We start from the raw sequence: 25,467 nt of genomic DNA on the forward strand, positions 1-25,467 counted from the left end.
TTAATATAGTTTATATATTAAAAATGTATTTTAATTATTAATATAATTAACAATGTGGGCTACATATACAATTAAAAAGTTTGGGAACTGTAAGATTTGTTTTAATAGTTTTGAAAGAAGTCTCTTATTATTACAATTTAAAGGGTTAGTTCACCCAAAAATGAAAATTCTGTCAGTAATTACTCACCCTCATGTTTTTCCAACCCCGTAAGACTTTCGTTCATCTTCGGAACACAAATTAAGATATTTTTGATGAAATCTGAGCCATGTCTCACTCCTCCACAGGCTTATGGACACCTTAACTTGCTGGCCCAGAAAATGTATTAAAGACATCGTTAATGTAGTCCAAGTGACTCCAGTGGCTCAATCTTAAGTTTATAAAGCGACGTGAATACTTTTTGTGCGCAAAAACAAACAAAAAAACAACTTTATTCCACTTTTCATTTCCTTCTCTCTGGACCTCGAGTTTTTTTTACGTAGAGTAATAGCGCAGCGCATCTGTCGTCACCACGTATCACACATGACCAGAGTCGCCCGATAGTGAGCCTACGTGGTGACGTACAACACAGACGCGCTGCGCTTAAACACTACGTAAAAAGACTCGAGGCCCAGAGAGAAGGAAATGAAAAGTGGAATTAAGTCGTTATTTTTGTTTGTACAAAAAGTATTCTCGTCGCTTTATAAACTTAAGATTGAGCCACTGGAGTCACTTAGACTATATTAACAATGTCTTTAATACATTTCCTGGGCCGGCAAGTTAAGGTGTCCATAAGCCTGCAGGAGGAGTGATCCAGCTCTCAGATTTAATCAAAAATATCTTAATCTGTGTTCCGAAGATGAACGTAAGTCTTACGGGTTTGGAACAACATGAGGGTGAGTAATTACTGACAGAATTTTCATTTTTGGGTGAACTAACCCTTTAAAATAAATGTTTTCTATTTGAATATATTTTAAAATGTAATATATTCCTGTGATAGCAAAGCTGATTTTTTTATTTAATCAAAATTGTAATACTTTTATCATTAGGTGTATAAGGCAAGTATTATTCATGGCCATCTTTGTAGTTTAATGATAAATCCTGTGTATTGTTTGTTGGATCTCTACCTCCAGTTCGTAGGAGGTGTTGCTGGCAGGATGTGATGCATTTTCACTGCTGTGGATCTGTTCTTTCAAACTGAGCTTTTAAAGTGCTAGATCTTTCCCTGAACCCTCCTGAAAGCAAAGCTGTCAAATCCAAAGTGTGTGTATTTGTCAGCTGTCACGTGAAATGGATTTCAGAGAACTGAAGCTTCATAGTGTCAAACATTCTCAAGACCGACATTTACAAACTAATCAGACGTGTGGGTTTATGTTTATGTGTAGGCCTTGTTTTCAGACAGACATGCAATGTAAATAATCTTCCCTGAGAGCGGATAACAGCTGCACACATTGATAACACTACAGGTACTTACGTTCAGTGATTTGTCTTCTAGTTTTGCGCGCAGTGGTAGGGGGTCGTGGCTGGGGAAAGGGTCTCCAGAGAGCGAAGCTCCGCCCTCTGCGATGTCAGTGGAGAATCTGATGTTTGGGGCTGGATACTGCAAACCTGTTCCGACAGAGGTAACCACATACATCAGACAACTCATTTGTTTAAATGATTGAGTTTTAATGAATTGTGTGAATAGCATAATTCACTCAAACAATTCTTGCAGTATGCATATCGTATTATATTTGCATTGTGAGATGATGTATGAGTATCCCACAATGCAGTGCAACATAACTTGACCTTCCATTTTGAATGTAATGAATGAATTGAAGGTATCCTAACAAAATGTAATGTGAAATAAAAAGGGGATATTTTGTCATTTTTTTTAACTTTATTTGCTTTAAAACTACTGGGCGCGTAATGCAATTATTTCGTTTAAAAAAGCCAGGCAGTATGCATAATATATTCCAAGTATTTTCAAATAATACCTGCTTCAGTTGGCTCTAGACATTCAGCCAGAGCCATTTAGAGTTAAACGGCATAGATAATTTGACCTTTCTGACCAGAAGCTGAGGACAAGTAGCCCTGCATTTTTCTCTGATTGGAAGAATTGAGAGGTTTCTCTTGCCTGTGGAGATTTTCATTTAGGCAGGACATGGTAACGAGGTCTCTCGTCTCCGTATGGGTCCTGCGTTTACACCCCCCCTGCAGGGCACTTTATTAAGTACAGCGTTACGCTGGAGGGAGGCTGCGTTTGATCATCGTAACGAGCCCAGCTTTACTGGCCTCCAACATGAGGAGCAAGCACCTCTCTCTCTTTCTCTCTCTCTCTCTCCTTTCTATAAGCGCTCGCCAGCCTCCTCAGCACTTTTACTTTACCATGAAGGATATAATGTGATACTTTCCTCTCTGTATACTCTTTTCTCTATATATGCCATGCGATTAATCATTTAATGACCTTTGTCAGGTTTCCCACCACAATTACAATGAATGAGGACTGGAGATGTCAAACTTAAAAATAGTTGGTTACACTTTATTTCGATGGACCGCTTTAGACATTATACTAATACTAACTAAGTAACTACATGTCAACTCTTATTAGAGTATTAGTAGACTGTTAGGTGTTCGAGTTAGTACAAGCAAAGTTACTTTGTCTTAAGTGCACCTTCAAAATAAAGTGTTACCAAAAATCATATAATATACTTCTGAATCATATAATAGCTTTATGTGAGAACTAAAACTTCAGTGGACCTAAAATTAAATTAGTTTGTTTTATATGCTCCCTGTTAACTGCTGAAACTGAAGTCGCTGGTGAGTTAAACTAGATCAAACTGACTCCTGAATGTACTTGTAATATATACAGTAGTGTACAGACATGCATAAATGTGCTTGGACATTTGTACACATGTTGACCAGATGGCCGCCCAGTGATGGCGCTATCCCACGATACAAGGTGGCATATTTACTCTGCACTCGAGCTTTCTTACATTCAGTTATGAACTCAATCTATGATCGATGTTGTTTTTACGTGAGTGTAATATTGACTGTGTGTTTTCCAGCTGTTATAAAAAGTGAGAAAGCACAGAGCAGATGTTTGTTTGTGTGTGTGTGTGTGTGTGTGTGTGAGAGAGAGAAAGAAAGAGAGAGAGACACTGAATTCAGTACGCATCTGTTTGAGTCAAAAGCACATAACTGAATGTAGATTACAAAGCTTCACACATATAATGACAACGTTCACCACTATCTTTACACTCAAACATAAACACATTACACAGTATACACAAGTATGCAGTAAAGACATATTATAGGCCCAACAGACCCACAAGCACCCCTGCATAAGAAGAAATGTTTCTTGTGCAGCGAATCAGCATAGTAGAATGATTTCTGAATGATCATGTGACTCTGAAGACTGGAGTAATGCTGAAAATTAAACTTTTCATCACAGGAATAAATTACATTTTATAATATATTCATATAGAAAATAGTTATTTTAAATTGTAAAAATATTTCACAATATTACTGTATTTTTGATCAAATAAATGCATTCTTGGTGAGCAAAAGAGACTTTTCAAAAACATGAAAAATATATATTTTACAGAACCCAAACTTTTAAATCAATAATAAAAAAAGACCTGAACAAAAGATCACAGTAGCACTTTCTCACTCTGACTGAAAATGCTGCAAATCAAACAAAATGCATCAAAGAGTGACACTATATATATATATATATATATATACACACACACACACACACACACACACACACACACACACACACACACACACACACACACACACACAATTTAAAGGGCACCTATTATGCAAAATTCACTTTTACATGGTGTTTGAACATAAATGTGTGTTGGCAGTGTGTGAGCAAAACCACCCTAGAATGATAAAAATCCACCCAGTAGTTTTTTTACTATCTCAATAAATCATAAGCACTGTCTCAGAACGAGCTGTTCTAGATTTCCCTCACTGTGACGTAGAAATGAGCTAAGCCCCACCGACGTGATTTGATTGACATCTGGTTTTGGCATAGACCCCGCCCTCGGTGATCTGCATCCTCAGCGACAGCCGGTAATGTCTCCTAAGAAGTGTGTTGTGGGATGTAAGAATGGACATACTAGTCTTCACTGACATCAGAGCCACTGAAAACGCAGCGGATGGATTTTATTTATGAAGAAAAGGCACCACTTAAACTTCCTAAATACGAGATTCATTTTCTGACTAACTGTTTAGTGAACGAGGGTCAAAGTTAATCCTAGAGTGTGGATCGTTGCCTACAGTTCGCGATCCAACGTCACCTCCAGAAAAAGTAAGTGTATTTTATGATTTTTGAGCAAATAGTCATTTCAATCGATGTCAGCAAGTTCAACAACAAATGCGTCTAAAGCTATTTATTGTCGTCGTCAACTCGTCATAGGATGTCTCAACAAACAACGTCAGACAGTTTTATGTCACGTAGGCATTTTTTTGCAGCATTTACAAATGTAAATAAATTAAGGTCTGCTCTATCTCCATAGACAGTAGGCTATATAAACGTCTATCTCCCTCCCCTTAAGAAATAAATAAAAAAAATTCGTTTGTACTTCACAGTAGTGTGTGTGTGTGTGTGTGTAGTTTCAAAAAATTGCGCGAACGTTATCAGTTCGTGTGTGTGAGTGTGTGTGTGTGTGTGTTGCACATCCATAATGGCAAAAGGGACGCGATTAAAACTTTGTAAGTACAGAAATGTATCAAATAACCATTCCGAGACGTTTAGTCCATTCTCTTTCGTGTTTATTCTGTGCCAGACTCTCTTCATCATCTAGGTCCAGCAGGGCGGGGATATGCAGCTCATTTACATTTAAAGTGGTAGACGCCAAAACAGCTCTTTTTAAAACAGGCCCCAAAAATGACATTTTCAAATGGTTATAATAAATTAACTGTGGCGTATTTTGTGCTGAAACTTCACAAATGCATTCTGTGGACACCCAAGACCAATATTACATCTTCTAAAAAGGGGCATAATAGGTGCCCTTTAATGCAATTGTCAGTGCAGTATGTTTACACTACTGCTACTGAACAGAGAGGGTCTGTGCACTTCCTGTCGACGGGACGTCTCGCGTCGTTCTCCATAAGCGAGTGCCACGTATACACACTCCTATTTTACTGCTGGGAAACTGACTGCGTTTAAAGTTTCACCCTGCGTTTGATCTTCATCTAATTATTGAGCTTCAGGCTCAACTAAACATAAACATACAGCTGCTGCTCATAACAACCACATCACACATAAATTATATCAGATTATATCTTAATCTACATAGAAATTATATATAGGGATAGATAGATAGATAGATAGATAGATAGATAGATAGATAGATAGATAGATAGATAGATAGATAGATAGATAGATAGATAGATAGATAGATAGATAGATAGATAGATAGATAGATAGATAGATAGATAGATAGATAGATAGATAGATAGATAGATAGATAGATAGACAGACAGACAGACAGGAATGATCTATTCCCTTTTTCCTCTTTTAGTCATAAGAAGCATGTGCTTTTAGCTCTTAAATGAGCATTTATGAGAACTCAGCAGTGGCTGTGTAACTAAAGTTGTGCTAGATCTAAGAAAACATTTGTTCAGCGTTTATGCAACCTGTTTATGTGTGTGCAGAAATAACAGGCAAGAAGTGTGACATGCAGTAAAATCTGACCTCCACCCCGTATGTCCTGTGTGTGTGTGTGTTTGTTTCCAGGGCAGTTTTTACGTGCCATCGGAGAACTGTCTGCAGAGAGCGTACACGTGGCACCGGCGCATCTGTAAACTGTTGCTGGCGGCTCACAGAGCTCTGCGCTCCTATTACACAGTACTGATGAAGGAGATCCCTCAACTGCAACGCAAAGAGATGGGTATAAACACTACCTCTTACGTAACTCATTCAACTTTAAATGCATGTGGCTTACTCATTGATGATTTAAAGGGACAGTTCACTCAAAAAAATGACAATTCAGTAATCATTTACTCACATAATTAAATGATGAAAATGTAAAATTAAAAGAAATATAATTTCAGAATAAAAAATTACATTAAAATATAACACTTAAAAAAGAGGAAACATTTCATTTGTTTACCTGCAAGAACTTGCAAATGTGTTGTTAAACTACTGTATTGAAATATTAACTCTTTAAGCAAATATTTTAATCAAAGGGGTTCGGCTGAAAAAAAACTTTGGGAATCCCTGCATTATATCATTAGCAACACAGACATCCTTAAAGTTCCCCTGCAGTCAGTAATTGTATTGCTTAAAACTCATCTGTTATTACCAAAATGACATAAAAAAAGTCTTCGTGCCTTAAAATAGCTTGAATGTAACTCTACACCCTTGCCTCATTTACGGCGCTGATCCACTTTTGCGACACGACTGAATAGGGGGATTCATCATCGTATTCACCTGTAGCGCTTCTGTGAACGGAGAAAAAACAGGATAAAATCCATAACTCTATACTCTATCCATACTCTTGTGGATTAAAAAATATTTTTAATCCATAAAATGAATGACTCCGTATGAGCATAAGAATTGGATTAATGATCCATGCTGAATGTGTCTGGTCTGACTCAGTTCATCATTGATTGGGAGAGAACAGTTCAAACTTACTGGCTGTGGAAATCAGTGGGCGTGTCTCATTATACTATAAGCAAAACGGCGTGAAATAACGCGCGCTCTGTGCAACCAAAACGCCGCTTTTTACGGCGTCATATGGCGAGATGAACGGCGTAAAAAGCGGTGCTTTCCACGCACACTAAAACACCGCCAAATACGCCGTCATTGACGTATTTTGCGCGTTTATTACGCCGTTTGTAATTACAACGGCGTATTTTGCGCCGTCAAATACGGCGTTTTAAACCATATTTGACGGCGCAAAATACGCTGTTGTAATTACAAACGCCGTAATAAACGCGCGAAATACGTTTGGCTGTAAACGCGATTAATCTATAGCGCAATTCTGAACCACTTGGCTTGCCATAATAATAGTGGAGAGCGGTGCGACAGAAGTGTTGCATGGACAAGTGGATCAGCGCCGTTAGTATATGCGGTTCAATGAATATGCAAATGAGCCCCGTCTCCACCCACTCACACCAGCTCAGAGATCCACTCGTTGACGATCACATGTTGACGTGATTGGTTACAAGGTAGTTTGTGACATCAGAAACACCAGCGATTTTAAACTGTTTTTGAGACTGTCTTTGTTTCATTGCAGTTTTAAGGAGAAAATATGGTGGTGTTGATTTATGAATTTGCACAAGGTTTGTCTTAACGCATATTAAAAACACCACATAGAAACAACATTAAAAGCTTGATTTTCACCACAGGGGGACTGACAATAGCATAATACAGTGATTACATGATGGATTGTAATACACATACTGGACTAAATGATCACCATATCCATTGATCATGGTATTCCCATGGTACTCAAAGGGACTTAAAGGAGAACTCGGGTCAATTTTAACATTGAGCTCATTTTTTTGTACATTTGGAGTGCTGTCAATACAGAGAACAACGACAAAAATCGGTGTTGCCAACACCGAGTTATTCTATTTTTAAAATTTGCACCCTGTTGACTTCAATGGGGCAAGTACTAAACCTGCTTTTAGCCTCTTAACATCCTTGATGTGTCATTACAAGTGCACAGAAAATGTGAGTGATTCCTTCTGAGTGAACACGAGTGAATCTGAATGCAGTAGATGTGAAAGATATGTATAAAAATGATGTTATTTAAGCCAGCGCAAATACCTGTGTTTACATCCTGTTTTCGGTTGAAGTCCAAAGTAGTCGATTGCCGAGTTCACACGCGTGATCATAGGTAACTAAACCTACGCGCGTGAACTCGGCAATCGACTACTTTGGACTTCAACCAAAAACAGGATGTAAACACAGGTATTTGCGCTGGCTTAAATAACATCATTTTTATACATATCTTTCACATCTACTGCAGTCAGATCCACTCCACTCATTTTCTGTGCACTTGTAATGACACATCAAGGATGTTAAGAGGCTAAAAGCAGGTTTAGTACTTGCCCCATTGAAGTCAACAGGGTGCAAATTTTAAAAATAGAATAACTTGGTGTAGGCAACACCGATTTTTGTCGTTGTTCTCTGTATTGACAGCACTCCAAATGTACAAAAAAATTAGCTCAATGTTAAAATTGACCGGAGTTCTCCTTTAAAAGAAAAAACATGGTATTACCATGAGACTTTTATTTTGTCAGTGGCATTTGGCATGGTCTAACTTTTTCCTAATGTTCTTGTTACCAGAGGACCTTCCCCTTGAAGAAACATTAAACCAGCTGACCACTGAACTGCAGGTTTGGGAAACATAATCCAATAACTGTAAAAACATACAATTAATGGCAATGAAGTGGGTTCTTTAATACCATTACGTGAATCAGTATTGTTCTGTGACTAAATAAGACTGACTTCTCTCTCTCTCTTTCTCTCTCTCTCTCTCTCTCTCTCTAGCTGCAGAGTGGCCATGAGAAGGTAGCTGAACAGATCAGTAAAGATCTGACGCAGCTCTGTGCTCAGCTGTCTGCTCTTTGGACACAGTTTTTGGAAGCCACGGTTCCTAATCCACATATCCGCTCATACCTGGCCCAGGAGCACCACACGCTCAGGGTGAGAGAGGCTGTTTTATGTTAGGCTGGGAAGTCACTGACTACATTTTATCTGTTTAAAGGTACACTATTTAACTTTTGGCCCTCTAGAGTTAAAAAACTAAACTGGATGCATTTTGGGGAAGAACATTGTTTTGGTTGTGCTTCGGCTCTGTATGACTGTATGGATGAATGTGGATATTCTACTGCTCACAAAACATTCACTACCAGCCTTAAGAGATATAACCAGTTTAGAAGGAAAGGATCTCAAGCTAACTAGCTGAAGACGTTACTGTAGATTTACCCATTAATAGACACGGTACTTCCTTTAAAATAAATTACAGCACAATGCTACAACAACCATAATGACATAACCCTTCACAACTCTGTTATATCCAGCGAACCCCGACTGACGCGGTTCATGTTCCTGTGCGGAACCTGGCTCTCTGCCAGTTCTCAGCCGGGCGAACTGGAGCCTATCGCGAACTAGCCGCGTGTTTCCACAGACTTGTGGAATGAATGATGACATAACATTGCTACGTTGTTTACCTGACTATATCCAGTCTAAAAACAAACAGTGCGCGTCCCAGTGTTTGTGCAGGTGTAACCGGTCCTACTAGACCCACTCCGAGCGGGATTCGAACCAGGGTCTCTGGAGTGGGAGGCGAGCGTACTAACAAGGGCGCAGCCTCTAGCATCAGTCGCTAGAGCGCCTCTTGAGGCCAGGAGAGTGAGGTTTACACATACAGCTGTTACTGCCCTACGTCCTTAACACAGGCAGCGCAGCACTTCTGTTTTGTTGTTCACAGTATCAGTGGTGATCTAGCATAAAGGCTGCTCGCATGAAGTCCTGGTACTCCGTATCTCCGTGTTTGTTTTTATCAGCAGACTCTCCTCTTCTGCATTTTCCCTGGAGGTTTGAACTTTCTTACTTGTTGTGACAACTAACCTATGCCACTTCCACACCATACATGTGTGAAAGTAAATGGGCAAGTTACGTATTATGCAATTTCCCGCGAAAACCATCCCGACGTGTCTAAAATATATACACTTATAATAAGCTTACCATAGTGAATCAGGGTAAGACAAAGACACGTTTTGGAACAAGCACTGATGATGTATTGACCTGTTTTAAAATTTTGTCAATTTTGAACGAAAAGAAAGTTACATAGTGTACCTTCATGTTTCACTCAGAGTTGGGACTTTTATGAGCATGTTCAACACCCATAGTTCTTCTTATCTAACCCTGAACTTACCCTGCTATACAGGCACAGCAAAAAATGCTTTTCTTACTTAGTATTTTTGTCTTATTTTCAGTTCGAATATCTAAAAAATCTTAAATCAAGATGCATTTGACAAGTAAAATGATGTCAGATATTAAACAAGATTATTTGTCTTACCCCATTGGCAGATAATTTAGCTTGTTCAAGCAAAAACTCACTTAATTTAAATTTTATTCCCTCAGAAAACAAGACATAATGGGCCCTATTTTAACGATCTGAAACGCAAGTGTCAAAGCGCAAAGCGCAAGTAACTTTGTGGGCGGGTCTTGGTGCTGTTGCTATTTTCCCGGCGGGATAAATGACTCTTGCGCCAGGCACAAATCTAATATGGGTTGGTCTGAAGTAGCTTCATTATTCATAGGTGTGGTTTGGGCGTAACGTGAAATAAACCAATCAGAGCGTCATCTCACATTCCCTTTAAGAGCAGGCGCGCTTGTTCTATAGCGGATTCCTATTATAACGGCGGATTTGCCACGCGCGCGCCAGGAGCGGTTCACAGCCGAGGAGAGCAACACTCTCGTCAGGGACGTTGGGGATGGAGAAACCCACCCAAATTAACTTCGGTTAAAAAGGCGTATGATAATTTGGGTAAATGTGTAAGCTAGATGTATGCTTTTATAATAAATTGTCTATCTATCTATCTATCTATCTATCTATCTATCTATCTATCTATCTATCTATCTATCTATCTATCTATCTATCTATCTATCGTAATAATGTATGATTTGCAAAAATTAAAACTTCTGCTTCTGTGTAGATGAGAGAATCAACGTGTATGCGTGTTGTGCGCCCTTAGCATATGAATAACATGCGCAACGCGCCACTGACTTTAAACTAGTTTTTCCTGGTTAGTGGCGCAATTGTTTTCTAAACCTGCAAAATAGCATGAAGGAACGTTTGCGCCGGAACACGCCTCCTTTTTTGCTCTGAACCGCCCTGGGGAGCGCAAGTTCATTCCCTAGTTTAGCGACGTGCTTCTGTGGAGGGAAAAGCGCGCTTTGTGCGGGTGCAAAATAGGAATGATACATGCGTCGGTGTACAAAGTCAATTGCGCTGGGTGCAAGACAGGGCCCAATTTCTTACGTTATTTGACTTGTCTATTAAATGCATCTTGATTTAAGATTTTTTGTTAGATATTTTGACTGGAAACAAGACAAATATACTAAATAAGAAAAACAAGGCAAATTTCGAATGTGACAAGCCCATTTTTGCTTTATGAAACATGCAAATTCAAATACAATAGCTCACTTCATAATTCCAGCAACAAATTGACATTATTCCCTGATTGCTAACAGTAGAATTAGTCTCAAGTCAGTCTGATTTATATTATTGTAGGATAAATCCTGCAATAAACTGCGGTTTCTCCAACTCTTTCCAGCATCCCTCTGTTTTCTCTAGAGAAATGTATTAGACATAGAAACTTTATCTCTTCTGATACATGCAGTAATTCCACCCACAGGAGAGCTCAGCTTTTAATTACAGAACTGTGAGTTATTACAATGATGAAAAAGATGAAGAGATGAATCCAATTTTGACTTTATTACTAGAGCGGATTTATTGGTCTCTCGTTTTTTTTTTTATAAAATATTTCTGCTCACTGTGGAGGACGTGTGTCTGATCTTAAAAAAGAAATATAAGACACGACATTGTAACGCATTCAAAATGTGCCAGCAAGAGAGACTGATGTATAACTGAGCATGATCTACAGTGACTTATTCAGTATACTTATTTTTATTTTGAAGTGGGTGATTCTTCAATAAAAACTTTTTTTCAAAGAAAAGATTTTTTTGTTTTCACACAAGCTTTAACAACTAAAAAGTGTTTAAATCACAGGTTCTACTTTCCATGTTAAAAAATACTATTATGTTCAGTTTATTAGGTATTTATGTACAATTTATCATTTTATTTCAAGAGTCGATTCGAATATTTAGTCAAAAGTACCCCTGATTGAAAAATCTTAACGAACAACAAAGAATGTGCCATTGTCAAATGATTTGTGTACATATTAAATGTGTGTGTTTGTGCAGGTCAGGAGATTTTCAGAAGCGTATTTCTTCACGGAACATCCCAAAGAGTCCTCGCTTACATTTCAGGAGGAGCTGTGAGTCTTTTATCATAGTGTCTGTCTTTCTAGCTTTCTACCTAGCTATTAAAACAGAGACATAACCTCACTTGTTCTAAATAAAGCTAATTATTATTACTGCACCGATGACTCTTACAAAAAAGCACTGTGGCGATATCACTTTAATACCATGGTGCCATATAGCATAGTTTTGTTTAATTTGTATTTCTGCTATAAATAAGAGTAATTAACATAGTACATCAAGCCTGTAACTGTGCTATACATACAGACTGAAACGGCTGTGTATCCCTCATGACAGTATCAACAGACACGCACAGGTGGCCACCGAGATGCGCAACTCTGATTACCTGCTCCGAATGCCTCCACTTCCTGTGGAATGCCTGGACATTGACGGAGACTGGAACAGCCTGCCAATCATCTTCGAGGACAGATACGTGGACACGCCCTGTTTAGGTGACAGCCAACAGAGACCCTGTTTAAAAGAGTACAAATTAATGGATGCATGAATTAATTAATGACCGAACTGAAATGAACAAACAAACAAATGAATGAATTAAACTAATGAATGAATACGTTAACTAATCATTGAATTAATGAACACAAGATTAAATGAACAAACAGAATAATAGTGTGATAATGAAAGAACATAATAATGAGCTTTTGAGCAGACAAACTTGAATGGACGAATGAACTAACAAATAAATGAATTAATTAACATACAAATGATTGAATGACCAAACAATAATGAATAGAAAAAAATTAAGGAAAGAATGACAATATGAACAAACACATTAATGAAAGAATTAACTTACAAATAAATGAGCGACCTAATGACAGAAGAATAAATGAATGAACGAATTAATTAACCTGATGAACTAACAAATGAATGAGTGAACTAAAGAATGTAAGAAATTAATGATTAAATGAACAGAAGAATGAATGAGCGAATTAACAATCAAATGAAGCAACAAACGGATGAATGAACAGATGAACAAGATGATAAACAAAAAATGGTGTTGACCCAAGGTACACATTACAGTATCCATCCTTTTTTTTTAAATAACAAAACAAACACAGTTAAAGGTGAACTAAGTAACTTTTTTTTACCTTAACTGAACAGCTTCGGAGTCATTGGAATGGTTATATTACTTTTTTCGGGTTGAATGGTGGTTGTTTCGCACCCCCCTGGTGCCCGTGAGCGGAAAATACGCACTTGCAACTTTGAGCCGGCAGGCCGCCGGCCGCCGCGTCAGGAAGTCTCGCGTGATATCAGGTCTCGCGATGTAAACAATTGCTTTACGGCCAAAAGAAATCTGCTAAAATACTGTCATTATTGCGCTCCCTCACGCTGTCCAAACCCGAATGAAGAAGACGTTTTAAAGAATGTCCCATCTGCTTTGATGTCGTTGATCTATAGCCTCTGGTGTCTGAGAATCACCAACGAGTTTTTACAACAGTGTTGTCAAATATCTATTCCGAAGCTGTGGGGGGAGCTCTAGAGAGAAACCTGCGAGCAAAAAGCGAGAATATAGCGAAGAAATCCCGAAGCTACTGAGCCCCGCTTTAAACACTTTTCTCTTTCTTTGTTCTAGACTACAACGTCCATGAGCAAAATCAGACTGTCTTGAACTCTCAGCCATCTCCTGAGCCAACCAGAACTATCAGTCCAGTTGAAGGAACACAGGACACCAACTCACCAGCATCAGCCCCTGAGAAACCTCCCTGTGAAGACCGCATGGATTTGCCCAAGGACATGACGCTGACTGGCCAGCAGGAGGATCGCATCACTAATTATAAAGAGACCGGACTGATTGGCCGTGTGTGTGAGACAGATATTGATAGAAGTGAATGCATCGTGACAAGCAGAGATTCAAGAATTGAGTCTGTTGACGAAGCCACATGCCGATATGAAACTGAGGAAGGAATCAATGTCGACTGTAGGTCTGTAGACAGCGATGACACAATGGACTCAGATAACCTGGAGAAAACTAGTTGCCAAAAAGAAACAGTTAACTTTGATGAATCTGAACATGCAGGTCTAAAACAAACTGATATCACACAAAGTACTGATTTGAGTAGCAGACAGACATTGCTGCTTGTTGACGCTGCAGAATTTCCCGACCACACCAGTCTTGACAGCTTTGAGTTCTTGCCCACTCACAACCATGACAACCATCTTCAAACACCAGGCAATACTGGGAGTCTTGGCAACGAGGAGCCACAGTCAGAAGACAGATACATCGACGCTCCTGCAATGGATTATGGGAGCAAGGATACATCACCAGCTAATCTACTGAACACCAAGTCTCCTTCTCGTAACGCTCTACAACAGAACCGTCGCTTGTCCGAGAACCCGCCCAGGGGAGTGTTCTTGGGCGGGGCTAAGCTAATAAACCGCTCCTCCTCCGTGATCTCAGACTCCGGTATTGAGAGCGAGCCGAGCTCTGTGGCCTGGACCCTGGAGGGTCGAGGAGTTGTCACAGGGAGTCGTGACGTCTTGCAGACCTTGGCGCGGTGCCGGGCGGCGCATCAGAGCTCTCTCGAGGGCCTACAGACGGAGAGTCACGGAAGCCTTCCCAGTGCCACACAGGCCTCTTTGACCTCCATTAGCTCGCTACCGTACGAGGAGGAGGAGGAGAGGCAGCTCAACACTTTGACCAAATCCGCCTCGGCGCCGCAGATCAGCAGCCCCGACGACACCGAGGAGGATCGTGAAACACCCAATCAGGTGGACTGTGTGGCCAATCAGCTGAGGCTGAGCGAGGAAGCAGCCAGTGAGGTGAAGCCGAATCTTCAAGGCGTTATTAGAGAGGACAAAGAAGAAACAACCAATCAAGAGAAGATGAATGTTTGTATGGCCAATCAGCTGAGGCCGAGTGAGGAAGCAGCCAGTGAGGTGAAGCCGAATCTTCAAGGCGTTACTAGGGAGGACAGAGAGGAATCAATCAATCAGGAGAAGAGGAATATTTGTGGGGCCAATCAACTAAGGCAGAGGACTGAAGCAGCCGATGAGGTGAAGCAGAATCTTCAAGGTGTTACTATGGAGGACGGAAACGAAACAACCAATCAGGAGACTGACACCGATGAGTCGTCCAATCAGGAAAAGACAGATCTTGCTTTTGTAAATACAGAAATGTTACTATACCAGCAATTTTTGATGGATAATGGTGTTGAAAATGCCACACTGACTGAAAACTCTGAGGAATGTCAAGGAAACGTATTGCTTAAAGAGTATTCTAGTGTAATGGATGACAAGACAGAGATTTGTTGTGAAAATGAGTACTGCAAACACAAAAGGGTGCTAGAGTCAAACGCATATCAAAAGGACCATGATGACATCAGTGTCTGTAACATTCATTTGAATGAACTTGAGGAATTAAGCATGGAGAACCTCCCAGATTTACCAAGCAACGACAAGAGCGGTCACGGAATTATGGCCAATGAGAAAGAAAGGCTCGCAGATCTCATCAAGCTTCCGGCCAATGAGAGAGAGCAGCAGGCACTAGAGGGGCAGAGCAGAGCCAATAAAGTGCAAAGTACAGGTCTGGCATTCGTGAATAAAAAGGTGGTGGAGGTTGTGAACCTGTCGGTGTCGTGCGCTCCCACATGTCTGCCCTTCTCATCCGTACTTCGAGATTCGCCGTCGGTCAGTGGAATCTCAACACGCCAAGCCACCTCCCCAATTACCCATCAACCCCTGGGCTCCTTCGGAATCATCTCCTCCAACACCTTCTTCGGGGCAGACCAGGAAATCAACGAGAGAATGATCAAGTAACGTTTTCTTTGATTTTAACAAAGCTTCATGCTTAAAGTCATTTTTTTTGTTAAGTGTGTTAAGTTATTAAATTAGTCACTACTGTGTGTCTATATACTATATAGTGTGTCACTTTTACTATTGCTCATGCTTAATGATTTGAACAAATCGCTGCACCTAGGTAGTAAATTGTCCTGCACTATTTGGGATAGTGTAGGAATTTTCAAAAATGTCACTTTCCCAATCAAACAATAAAACTGCAAAGGAATGCAATAAATCCAATCAAAAAACCTTAGCAACTACATAGCAAAAAAACCCTGTCCCACTACTACTTTAGTGCATTGTTCTCTGTAGTATTTAAGTTCTTCATTGCTGGCTTATAGCTTCTATAAGGCAAAGGAAGCTCTGCTGAGTGAGCTGGTGTTCAGAGGCACTCTCTACAGTGATCTCCCTCACCTCGCCTCCGATCATCCGTACTTCCCCCCTGAGGAAGACGACACAGAGTTTGAGGATGGGATACACCTCGTGGTGTGTGTCCATGGACTTGATGGTAAACGTTCCAACCTTAAAGACATACATTTAGATTTATAGAGGTTTACAAAACATTTAAGATGAAAAATAATAGCTGTATCTGTTGCACATTTTTTTGTTTACCAGGTAACAGCGCTGATCTGCGGTTGGTCAAGACATTTATAGAGCTCGGGCTGCCAGGATCTAGACTGGACTTCCTCATGTCAGAACGCAACCAGGTAGAACATCCACCCAATCAGCACACTTGTTGAACTCCATTCAGCCAATCAGAGCACTCAGGATGTTAGATCAGAATCCATCTGCAGTTTAAAAAAAGATCACGCCAATAATCTTTTCAGCAATATTTAAGTATATATTAGCAATATTTTAATATTAAAAAATAGATCATTATTATAGATAACAATGAAATGAAAACTATTTGGTGAACTCTAATAGCAATACTCATGTAATTTTAACAGTTAAAAAAATAATATAAATGAATGACTAACTGAATGGATAAATACAAACAAACACATTTTTATGTTCCAAAAAAAGAAGAAGCATGAACCAGGGTTCATATCGTCAGGGAAAGATGAGGGCATTTAAAAAGTATGTATTTTCCACATTTTTTTTTCCTCCTCAGATATACAATATGTCATTATTTTATAAACTAATTTAATCATGTCAACACAAAAACAAGCAATTATCACTCTGTGACCAGTTAACACCATAGCTGCGCACAGTAACCAATCAGAAAGCTCCAATCCCCCTCAACAACCAATCACAACATCACATGGTCCACAGTTTAAGTTTGATCAGCTTTCTGTTGGCATTCTCTCATTTTCTGTCTCCAGGTGGACACATTTGCAGATTTTGACACCATGACTGATAGACTTATGGACGAGATAATTCAGCACATCCAGCTGTACAACCTCACCATCAACCGAATCAGGTTTATAAACATTATTACCTCAATAATATAATCATTATTTCCTCAAGCAGAAACCTCTCCATCATATTGATATTATATCAGTGCAATCAAACCACAGCCAATTCCAGCAGCACAGCATCAGAGCTCAACCTACGGGTCTGAACTGTTTGTATTTAAAACATTCAATTTCATGCTTTTTGCAATCCAGATACTCACAACATCTAATAGCAAGGCCTAACTAGGCCATACTTACCAGTCAAACATTGACACTATATGACTTTTTAAAAGCATGTACAATGTAAACAAAAGCACAAATTACAGACTAGTGCGCCCTCTTGTGGTTGGACATTTAGATGCATCTGCCACAACCACTTTACAGTAGCTAATCATGTTTTAAGCCTCATTATTTTTGTATTTGCATCTGGATATTCATGAACAATCTGACATGCATGTATAAATTGTGGTCTTTAGTGATTGCTTGCTATAAAATAGTATATTGTTGACAAAATGCTTGATCCAGATGAAGTGTAGCATGAAGTGCTTCACTTTAAGGAAATGCTTTTAGAGTCAACAATACAAATAGTGTATACAGAAGTTAAAGAGTGATATTGGCTCATGGATGGCAATAGACCACTAGAACTGCATATGCTATACTTATAATTGCCACTAGATGGCAGTAGAGTAAAAGAAAGGTAGTGTTTGGAATTCAGAAGCAATTAAATCTAAACATATTCACACAATGCGCTGGAAAATTGAACAAACATTTCTCCTAGTTCAGTTTTAATCCTAATTTCACAGTCATTTCACTGTCTTTTAATATACTTCCCATTCTCTGCCCTCTCTGTCTTTGTTCCTACTATAAAGTCTCTAATGTCTTTTCAAAATCAAATGTTAAAGTTTAATGATGATTGTGTGAGACTTAATTAAAGCTGTAGCTCCTAAGTAAAATGTAGAAATAATTAGCATGAAAAACTGAATCCTCATTTTATTTTTGGAAAGTTTGATGCCTGACTGTTTTGTTTCCTTTCTGCAGTTTTATCGGGCACTCTTTGGGGAACGTCATCATTCGCTCTGTTCTGACCCGACCCAGATTTCGCTGTTACCTCTGTAAACTCCACACATTTCTGTCCCTGTCTGGACCCCACCTGGGAACGCTGTATAACAACAGCACGCTGGTCAGCACAGGTACACACAGAAATACATCACACACATTCAAACCCTTCAAAAGTTTTAGGTCAGTTTTTTTTTTTTTTTTTTATGAACATTTTCATTCTATTCAGCAAGGATGCACTAAATTGATCAAAAGTGACAATAAAAACATGTATAATGTCAAAAAAGATTTATATTTTTCATATAAATGCTGCTCTTTTGAACTTTCTGTTCATCAAAGAATCCTGGAATAAATGTATCATGGTTTCCACATAATTCTGAACCCTTATGACTTCTTTAGGTCTATGGCTAATGCAGAAACTGAAGAAGTCTGGATCTTTACTCCAGCTTACGTTCAGGGACCACACTGACCCACGACAGACCTTCCTCTACAGACTCAGCAAGAAACCAGGTACAGACACATGGGGAAATAAGCAAGGATGAACACCAACACATAAATACCTAAGTTTTCTTACTTTCTTTGTCCAGGTCTCCAGTTCTTCAAGAACGTGGTGTTGGTTGCCTCCCCACAGGACCGATACGTGCCCTTCCACTCGGCCCGCATTGAGATGTGTCGGACAGCCCTTAAAGACAGAACCACAGGTCTGTTAGTTCAAAAACTCCCTGTTCCAACCCAGAACTCCCTAGAAAGGACATAGCAACCCCCATAGCAACCAACAGGAAAACCTCATAGATATATAGGCTGCTATACGCAAGCGTTCTGCCATTTTGGAACGGTCAGATCCAGTCTGTGACACTCAAGAGCAAATTGACTGTACATCTGCAACCTAGTTATTCACATGAATTCAAATATCTATATCTAACATTAGCAGATGATTTTTACAGCATTTACCTTTACATTAACTGCATATGGATATTGTATATTGAATTATACATCAAAACACAAACCAGTGTAATGGAGGCCAGTTAGTAAAGAGCTGTGCAGGTAAACCTCATACCTCAAGAGGTCCGCTCGGAGTGGTGCGAGTAGAACTGAAGGAGGTTACATTGGTGCTGTGACCTGGGTGGGAGTGATGGAGTGATTGTAATGGAGGCCAGCTAGTAAAGAGCTGTGCAGGTAAACCTCACTCCTCTGGCTTCAAGAGGCCCACTCAGAGTGGTGCGAGTAGAACCAGAGGGATTACATTGGTGCCGTGACACAGATTGGAGTGAGTGTAACGGAGGCTAACTAGTAAAGAGCTGTGCAGGTAAACCTCACTCCTCTGGCTTCAAGAGGCCCACTCAGAGTGGTGCGAGTAGAACCAGAGGGATTACATTGGTGCCGTTACCCAGATTGAAAAGAGTGTAACGGAGGCTAGCTAGTAAAGAGCTGTGCAGGTAAACCTCACTCCCCTGGCCTCAAGAGGCCCACTCAGAGTGATGTGAGTAGAACCAGAGGGATTACATTGGTGCCGTGACCCAGATTGAAAAGAGTGTAACGGAGGCTAGCTAGTAAAGAGCTGTGCAGGTAAACCTCACTCCCCTGGCCTCAAGAGGCCCGATCAGAGTGATGTGAGTAGAACCAGAGGGATTACATTGGTGCCGTGACCCAGATTGAAAAGAGTGTAACGGAGGCTAGCTAGTAAAGAGCTGTGCAGGTAAACCTCACTCCCCTGGCCTCAAGAGGCCCGATCAGAGTGATGTGAGTAGAACCAGAGGGATTACATTGGTGCCGTTACCCAGATTGTAGTGAGTGTAACGGAGGCTAACTAGTAAAGAGCTGTGCAGGTAAACCTCCTTCTTCTGGCTTCAAGAGGCCCGCTCAGAGTGGTGTGAGTAGAACCAGAGGGATTACATTGGTGCAATGACCCAGATGGGAGTGAGTGTAATGGAGGCCAGCTGGGAAAGAGCTGTGCAGGTAAACCTCACTGTCCTGACCTCAAGAGGCACACCAGTGACTGACACTAGAGGCTGCAGTCTTTATCGTCCTTGTTGGCGCGCCTACTTTCCACATCCGATCCCGATCCGAGCGGTGCTTATAGAACCTTTCATTCTTACTTCTAAAAGGTTATGCCATTACATCTGGAATTTATAGCTCGGTAGTTTATACAACAATAGACTGCACAATGCTTTGACATTTTCAATGAAAGTTCATTGATTGGTTAGTGTGAGTGATGAACAGTGTCATGTTAACTGTTCCAAGATGGCAGACAAGTCGACGTGTCTGGAGCGGTTGAACCCCATCTACGTAAACACACCTATGAAACACCCTGGCATAATGCTCCAGAAACCACATACCAACATTCTAAAACACTCAAAACAACCTAGCAACCGCATATTAATGCCCTAGCAACTTCCAGGATAATCTAGCAAGTACATAGTAACACCCTAGCAACTGGTTGGAATGCCCAGAGATCAATCACTTTAACAATTCTTTAAATTTTTACATATAAAATTCAAATAAACCTGAGATGGTCCTGCACGCATATCCCATTGGCAGCAAATAGCTCAGCCATTAGAGTGAATGAAATTTAATGAAAAGGAAGCTGCGATAGGAAGTTAAAGAGAGAGCGGGAGGAAGGAGAGCGTTCTTCATTTTATGAGACTGTCACCACTGAGAGTGCCGTGCGGCTCTTTGACAGGTATTTTCCTCTCGGTTTGAGAGACAGATTAGAGAATTTAGCCTCTCTGTGAGTGTCAGTGTGACAGACAGAGCTAAGGATACACACTCTGAACTGTCACATACACACACACAAAGACTATGATCACATAGAACAATGGAGGATGCCTAGAAATAGAGACTTTGTTTGGATATGAATGTGCACACTATGTCAATGCATAGCTAGTTGCAGAAAGTAAAAAATGGTAAGAGCTTTCGCAATATGACAAGGTCCAATCAGATTGGTAGGCCTAGGCTTTTCAATAGTCTGTTCGCACAGGTTTTTATCAATCCACTGGGAGACAAAGTCATGTTTACGGATTCTTAGGCCCTTCTGGGAAATAATTAGTCACTAGATTTGCAGGGTTTGCAAGGTTTATTCAAGACTGTTGTATGCCGTTGATTTGCAAAAATAAATATTTTGACTCAGCCCAGATATATTTTTTACAAAACAAGCTAAAATGGAAGTCAATGAGGCAAGGCATTACACCAGAATAAATGTTACTTTTATTTATGTAGGATACAACAGGGCTAAAGGCACACCTTAAGAAAAATGTGCTTTTCACTATTCCCATAGTGTATAATTGCAGAAAAAAAATACTGTTTGTATTGAACATTGATGGAGCAACAGATTTTGTGTGAAAATAAATAATGAAAGTGGTTTATTACCCACACATGGGGTAAAAGGCTCACCAGCATGGGACAAAAGGCACAAAAAATGGTTACAAATACTTTAGATAAAATAATGTGCTTTTAATAATGTCTACGTTAAAGGGCACCTATTATGCTCCTTTTCACAAGATGTAAAATAAGTCTCTGATGTCCTCAGAGTGCGTATGTGAAGTTTTAGCTCAAATATCCCAACAGATCATTTTTTACAGCATGTTTAACTTGTCAATTTTTGAGGCTCAGAAAAACGCACCGTTTTAGTGTGTATCCCTTTAAATGCAAATGAGCTGCTGCTGCCGGCACAGGGGGCGGAGCCTCATGAGTTCGCACTCAGTGTCAGGACAATCTCATCTCACGGAATGATAATATCAAAACTCTCAGTCTCAGTAGCGTGTTCATTTCGACCCAGAGTCGGACAATAATGCGTACAGGAGTCAGAGAATATATGCTTTATGGAGATTGTTTGATTACGGCTATAACTTATTTGTTATCTGCTTTTATCCACTATTAATACAAGCCTGCTGTAGCAGACCCCGTCCGAATGATGGCAAAGAATATACTGATGAGTTCAATGAAGTTTATTGTACATCACACAAAAGACGAAGCGTTAGTTTCACTCCAGGAAATCACTGTAAGAGCTGAATAAACAGTAGGCTATAATACGTGCACATTAAAGTCTTATCCATAAACTCTCTCTCTCTCCCTTTCATTATCATCAACATACACAGCGAAGTACACAAAACACTCATTATAACTAACAGTAAACAAATATATACACAACTTTTCAGAGGGGGCTTAATAAACTGGTAAGCTTTATATTCGAAAAACGACTCGGATGAACTGTAATAAAGTGCGCAAAGTGTAACACCAAACGCAAAGTGTATATTCGCATCGTGTTACTCGCTCTAGTTTACTTGCGGGATGTTTCTTGTTTTTCGCATCACTCGCACGGATAAAAACATTGCGCGAAAAGAAGTGTCTTCGCGCAAATCATCATCAACAACAAAATTTCAGAAGCGTCACGCAAATTTTCCGCTGGAGTTGACATTTTTCAACTTGCGCGGAAGACGCGATTGAGACGAATATCGAGCGTTCGCGGCAAACGCGTCGCCCAATTAGCATCATTCGCACCGCCTGGCACGAATTCGCGTCTTTGCATTGACTTTGTATGTAATCTACTCTCACAAATAATTAAACTCACGTTTGCTGTGAACACGGCCTAACAACGAGAGTAAATGAAGACTGCTATGTTCATTCTTACATCCAACAACAAAACACCTCAATCGTTTAGAAAACATTCTTGTCTACAGCTGCTCTGGCATCGAAACAATGGCGAACTGTGTACAGCTCACTCAGGGCGGGTCTATGCTAATACAGCAGTGTCAGTCAACTGTCGTGGGCGGGGCCTGTGCAAAAGTACATCACATTGCCCTGAATCTGAGAACGGCTTTTTCTGAGACAGTCTTTATGATTTATGGGGATTTAAAAAAAAAAAAAAAACACTGGGTGGATTTTTATCATTATACAGTGGTTGTTTACACACACTGCCAACACACGTTTATGGTCAAACACCATGTAAAAGTGAATTTTGCATAATAGGTGCCCTTTAATACTTGTTCAAAACAGTTACTTCAGCAAAGTTTGTACTATTTTCAGTTTATTTTGGTACATAAAATAATTCATTGTTGTTCAATAAATATGCTGTCATTAAAATATGGTTAATATAAAAATATATTTTAAAAATACACAATTAAAAAAACAAAATTATTTTCAAAAGTAAAGATTCTGAAAGCACTGAAGGAGATCCCATAATAATATAATATATATTTACAGTAGTAACTATAAATTATATTTTATTACATGATAAGTACATTTTTAAATATGGTGGTTTCATTATAAATATGGCGATTATCTAAATAAGGTGGGCACCCAACTTTATATATGATATTTACCATCTGAATCTAACCATGTCATTTCAGCAAATGGAAAATTCAGCACACTGTTTATTATCATGTAAATTTTTGTGCCTTTGGCCCCAACAGCAGGGATGCCTTTTATCCCAAATACCATACTTTTACATATTTTTCTGTTATTGAAAACTGCTACTTTAACAACAATCATTAAGAAGACATTATCCTCACCAAGCTGCATTAATTTGATCAAAAAATAGAATTGTGAAATATTATTACAGCTTAAAATAACTTTTCTATTTGAATATATTTTAAAATGTAATTTATCCCTGCTATGCAAAACTGAATTTTCAGACAACATTACTCATCTTCAGTGTCACATGATCCTTCAAAAGTCATTCTAATATGCTGATTTGCTGCTTAAGAAACATTTTGTATTATTATCATTTTGGAAAAAAAAAAAATGCAGGATATTTCGATGAATAAAAAGTTCAAAAGAACAGCATTTGAAATGGCAATCTTTTGTAACAGTGTAAAAGTCTTTACTGTCACTTTTCATCAATTGAAAGCATCCTAGCTAAATAAAAATTTCATTCATATTCCATGACAAAAAACTAACACTAAACTTTTGAACACTATATGTGACCCTGGATCACAAAACCAGTCACAAGTCGCACGGGTATATTTGTGGCAATAGCTAAAAATACATTGTATGGGTCAAAATTATTGATTTTTTTTTTATGCCAAAAATCATTAGGATATTAAGTAAAGATCATGTTCCATGAAGATATTTTGTAAATTTCCTACTGTAAAGATATAAAACATTTATTTTTGTGAGTGAATGCAGCACAATCGCCAACATTAGTGGAAAACTTTAAAGGTGATTTTCTCAATGTTTAATTTTTTTTTGCACCCTCAGATTCCAGATGTTCAAATAGTTGTATATCGGCCAAATATATCCTAACAAACCATACATCAATGGAAAGCTTATTTATTCAGCTTTCAGATGATATATAAATCTCAATTTTAGACTGGTTGTGTGTTGTTGAATGTTGAATGTAATGTGTGTGTTGCCCCCTAACAGGTCCAGTATATACAGAGATGATCAATAACTTACTCCAGCCATTGCTGAGCGCTCCAAACTGTCGTTTGATCCGACAGAACGTGTTCCATGCGTTACCGAACACCGCCAACACGCTGATCGGACGCGCGGCTCACATCGCGGTGCTTGACTCTGAACTCTTCCTTGAGAAGTTTCTTCTGGTGGCCGGGCTCAACTACTTCAAATAGCCAAGCTTCAGCATCTCAGTTCTGTGAGAGAGCCAATCAGACTACATCCTCACATCAGCCAATCACATTTCATTTCAGAGTCATAATGAGCTCTGGAATTTTTTCAATAAGTTCAGTCTATGGATGCAGAGAGAACAGAAATTGAAGATTCAGAACATGAATCTGAATACATGTATGTAAAATTTGTACAGAAAGAACACTGTATACTAAGCAAATAGCGGAAGGCCTACACACGCCTTAATGAAGCTTTGACGTAGTAACTTAACATTGAATAATTATAACTGGAGTTAATCATTTGAATGTAAATTCAGTGTGTTGTGGTTTTGTAACAACAGCATTGGTTCTTCTTCAAGAGTCAATTCAGTCATTCACTTGGCGTTTAAGTATCACGTTATGAGAACGCTTCAGTGTTTTCACGTTCTCATTCTTTTATAGTTTGTGTTTCGACTGTCATGTTGTGAAGTGAGAATCTCACTGTGAAATAAGCCAAATCCATTCTTCTATGTATCGTAATGGAATTCATTTCCCTGTAACAGTATTCACTTGGTGAAAAGAGCTCATGATCTGAATGCGTTTACCATTCCAGCCTTAACTATCACAAAGTGAGTATTTCTCAACATTTTCTGTCATTTCAGTGTTTTGTTGATTCGTTTCAAATGGTTTGTTCACTAGAAT

The 25,467-nt window shown here is 39.3% G+C and overlaps 1 protein-coding gene across 1 annotated transcript in view; it reads left to right on the forward strand.

The window, feature by feature from the left end:
• The window catches only part of fam135b (family with sequence similarity 135 member B), a gene marked incomplete at its 3' end in the record, with an annotated part of 52,182 nt that extends 27,390 nt beyond the window's left edge, over window positions 1–24,792 (forward strand). The window contains exons 6-19 of the mRNA XM_081377676.1: window positions 1,473–1,599; window positions 5,715–5,868; window positions 8,277–8,326; window positions 8,481–8,636; window positions 11,925–11,998; window positions 12,279–12,433; window positions 13,573–15,751; window positions 16,118–16,284; window positions 16,392–16,483; window positions 17,099–17,196; window positions 18,209–18,360; window positions 18,626–18,736; window positions 18,814–18,927; window positions 24,587–24,792. Coding sequence (XP_081233802.1) covers window positions 1,473–1,599; window positions 5,715–5,868; window positions 8,277–8,326; window positions 8,481–8,636; window positions 11,925–11,998; window positions 12,279–12,433; window positions 13,573–15,751; window positions 16,118–16,284; window positions 16,392–16,483; window positions 17,099–17,196; window positions 18,209–18,360; window positions 18,626–18,736; window positions 18,814–18,927; window positions 24,587–24,792 — 3,835 coding nt within the window. The remainder of the gene's footprint in view (window positions 1–1,472; window positions 1,600–5,714; window positions 5,869–8,276; window positions 8,327–8,480; window positions 8,637–11,924; window positions 11,999–12,278; window positions 12,434–13,572; window positions 15,752–16,117; window positions 16,285–16,391; window positions 16,484–17,098; window positions 17,197–18,208; window positions 18,361–18,625; window positions 18,737–18,813; window positions 18,928–24,586) is intronic.
• Window positions 24,793–25,467: the final 675 nt, after the last annotated feature.

Source organism: Scardinius erythrophthalmus, assembly GCF_964197995.2.
Source record: "Scardinius erythrophthalmus genome assembly, chromosome: 10".
NCBI classification, from domain to species: Eukaryota; Metazoa; Chordata; class Actinopteri; order Cypriniformes; family Leuciscidae; genus Scardinius; species Scardinius erythrophthalmus.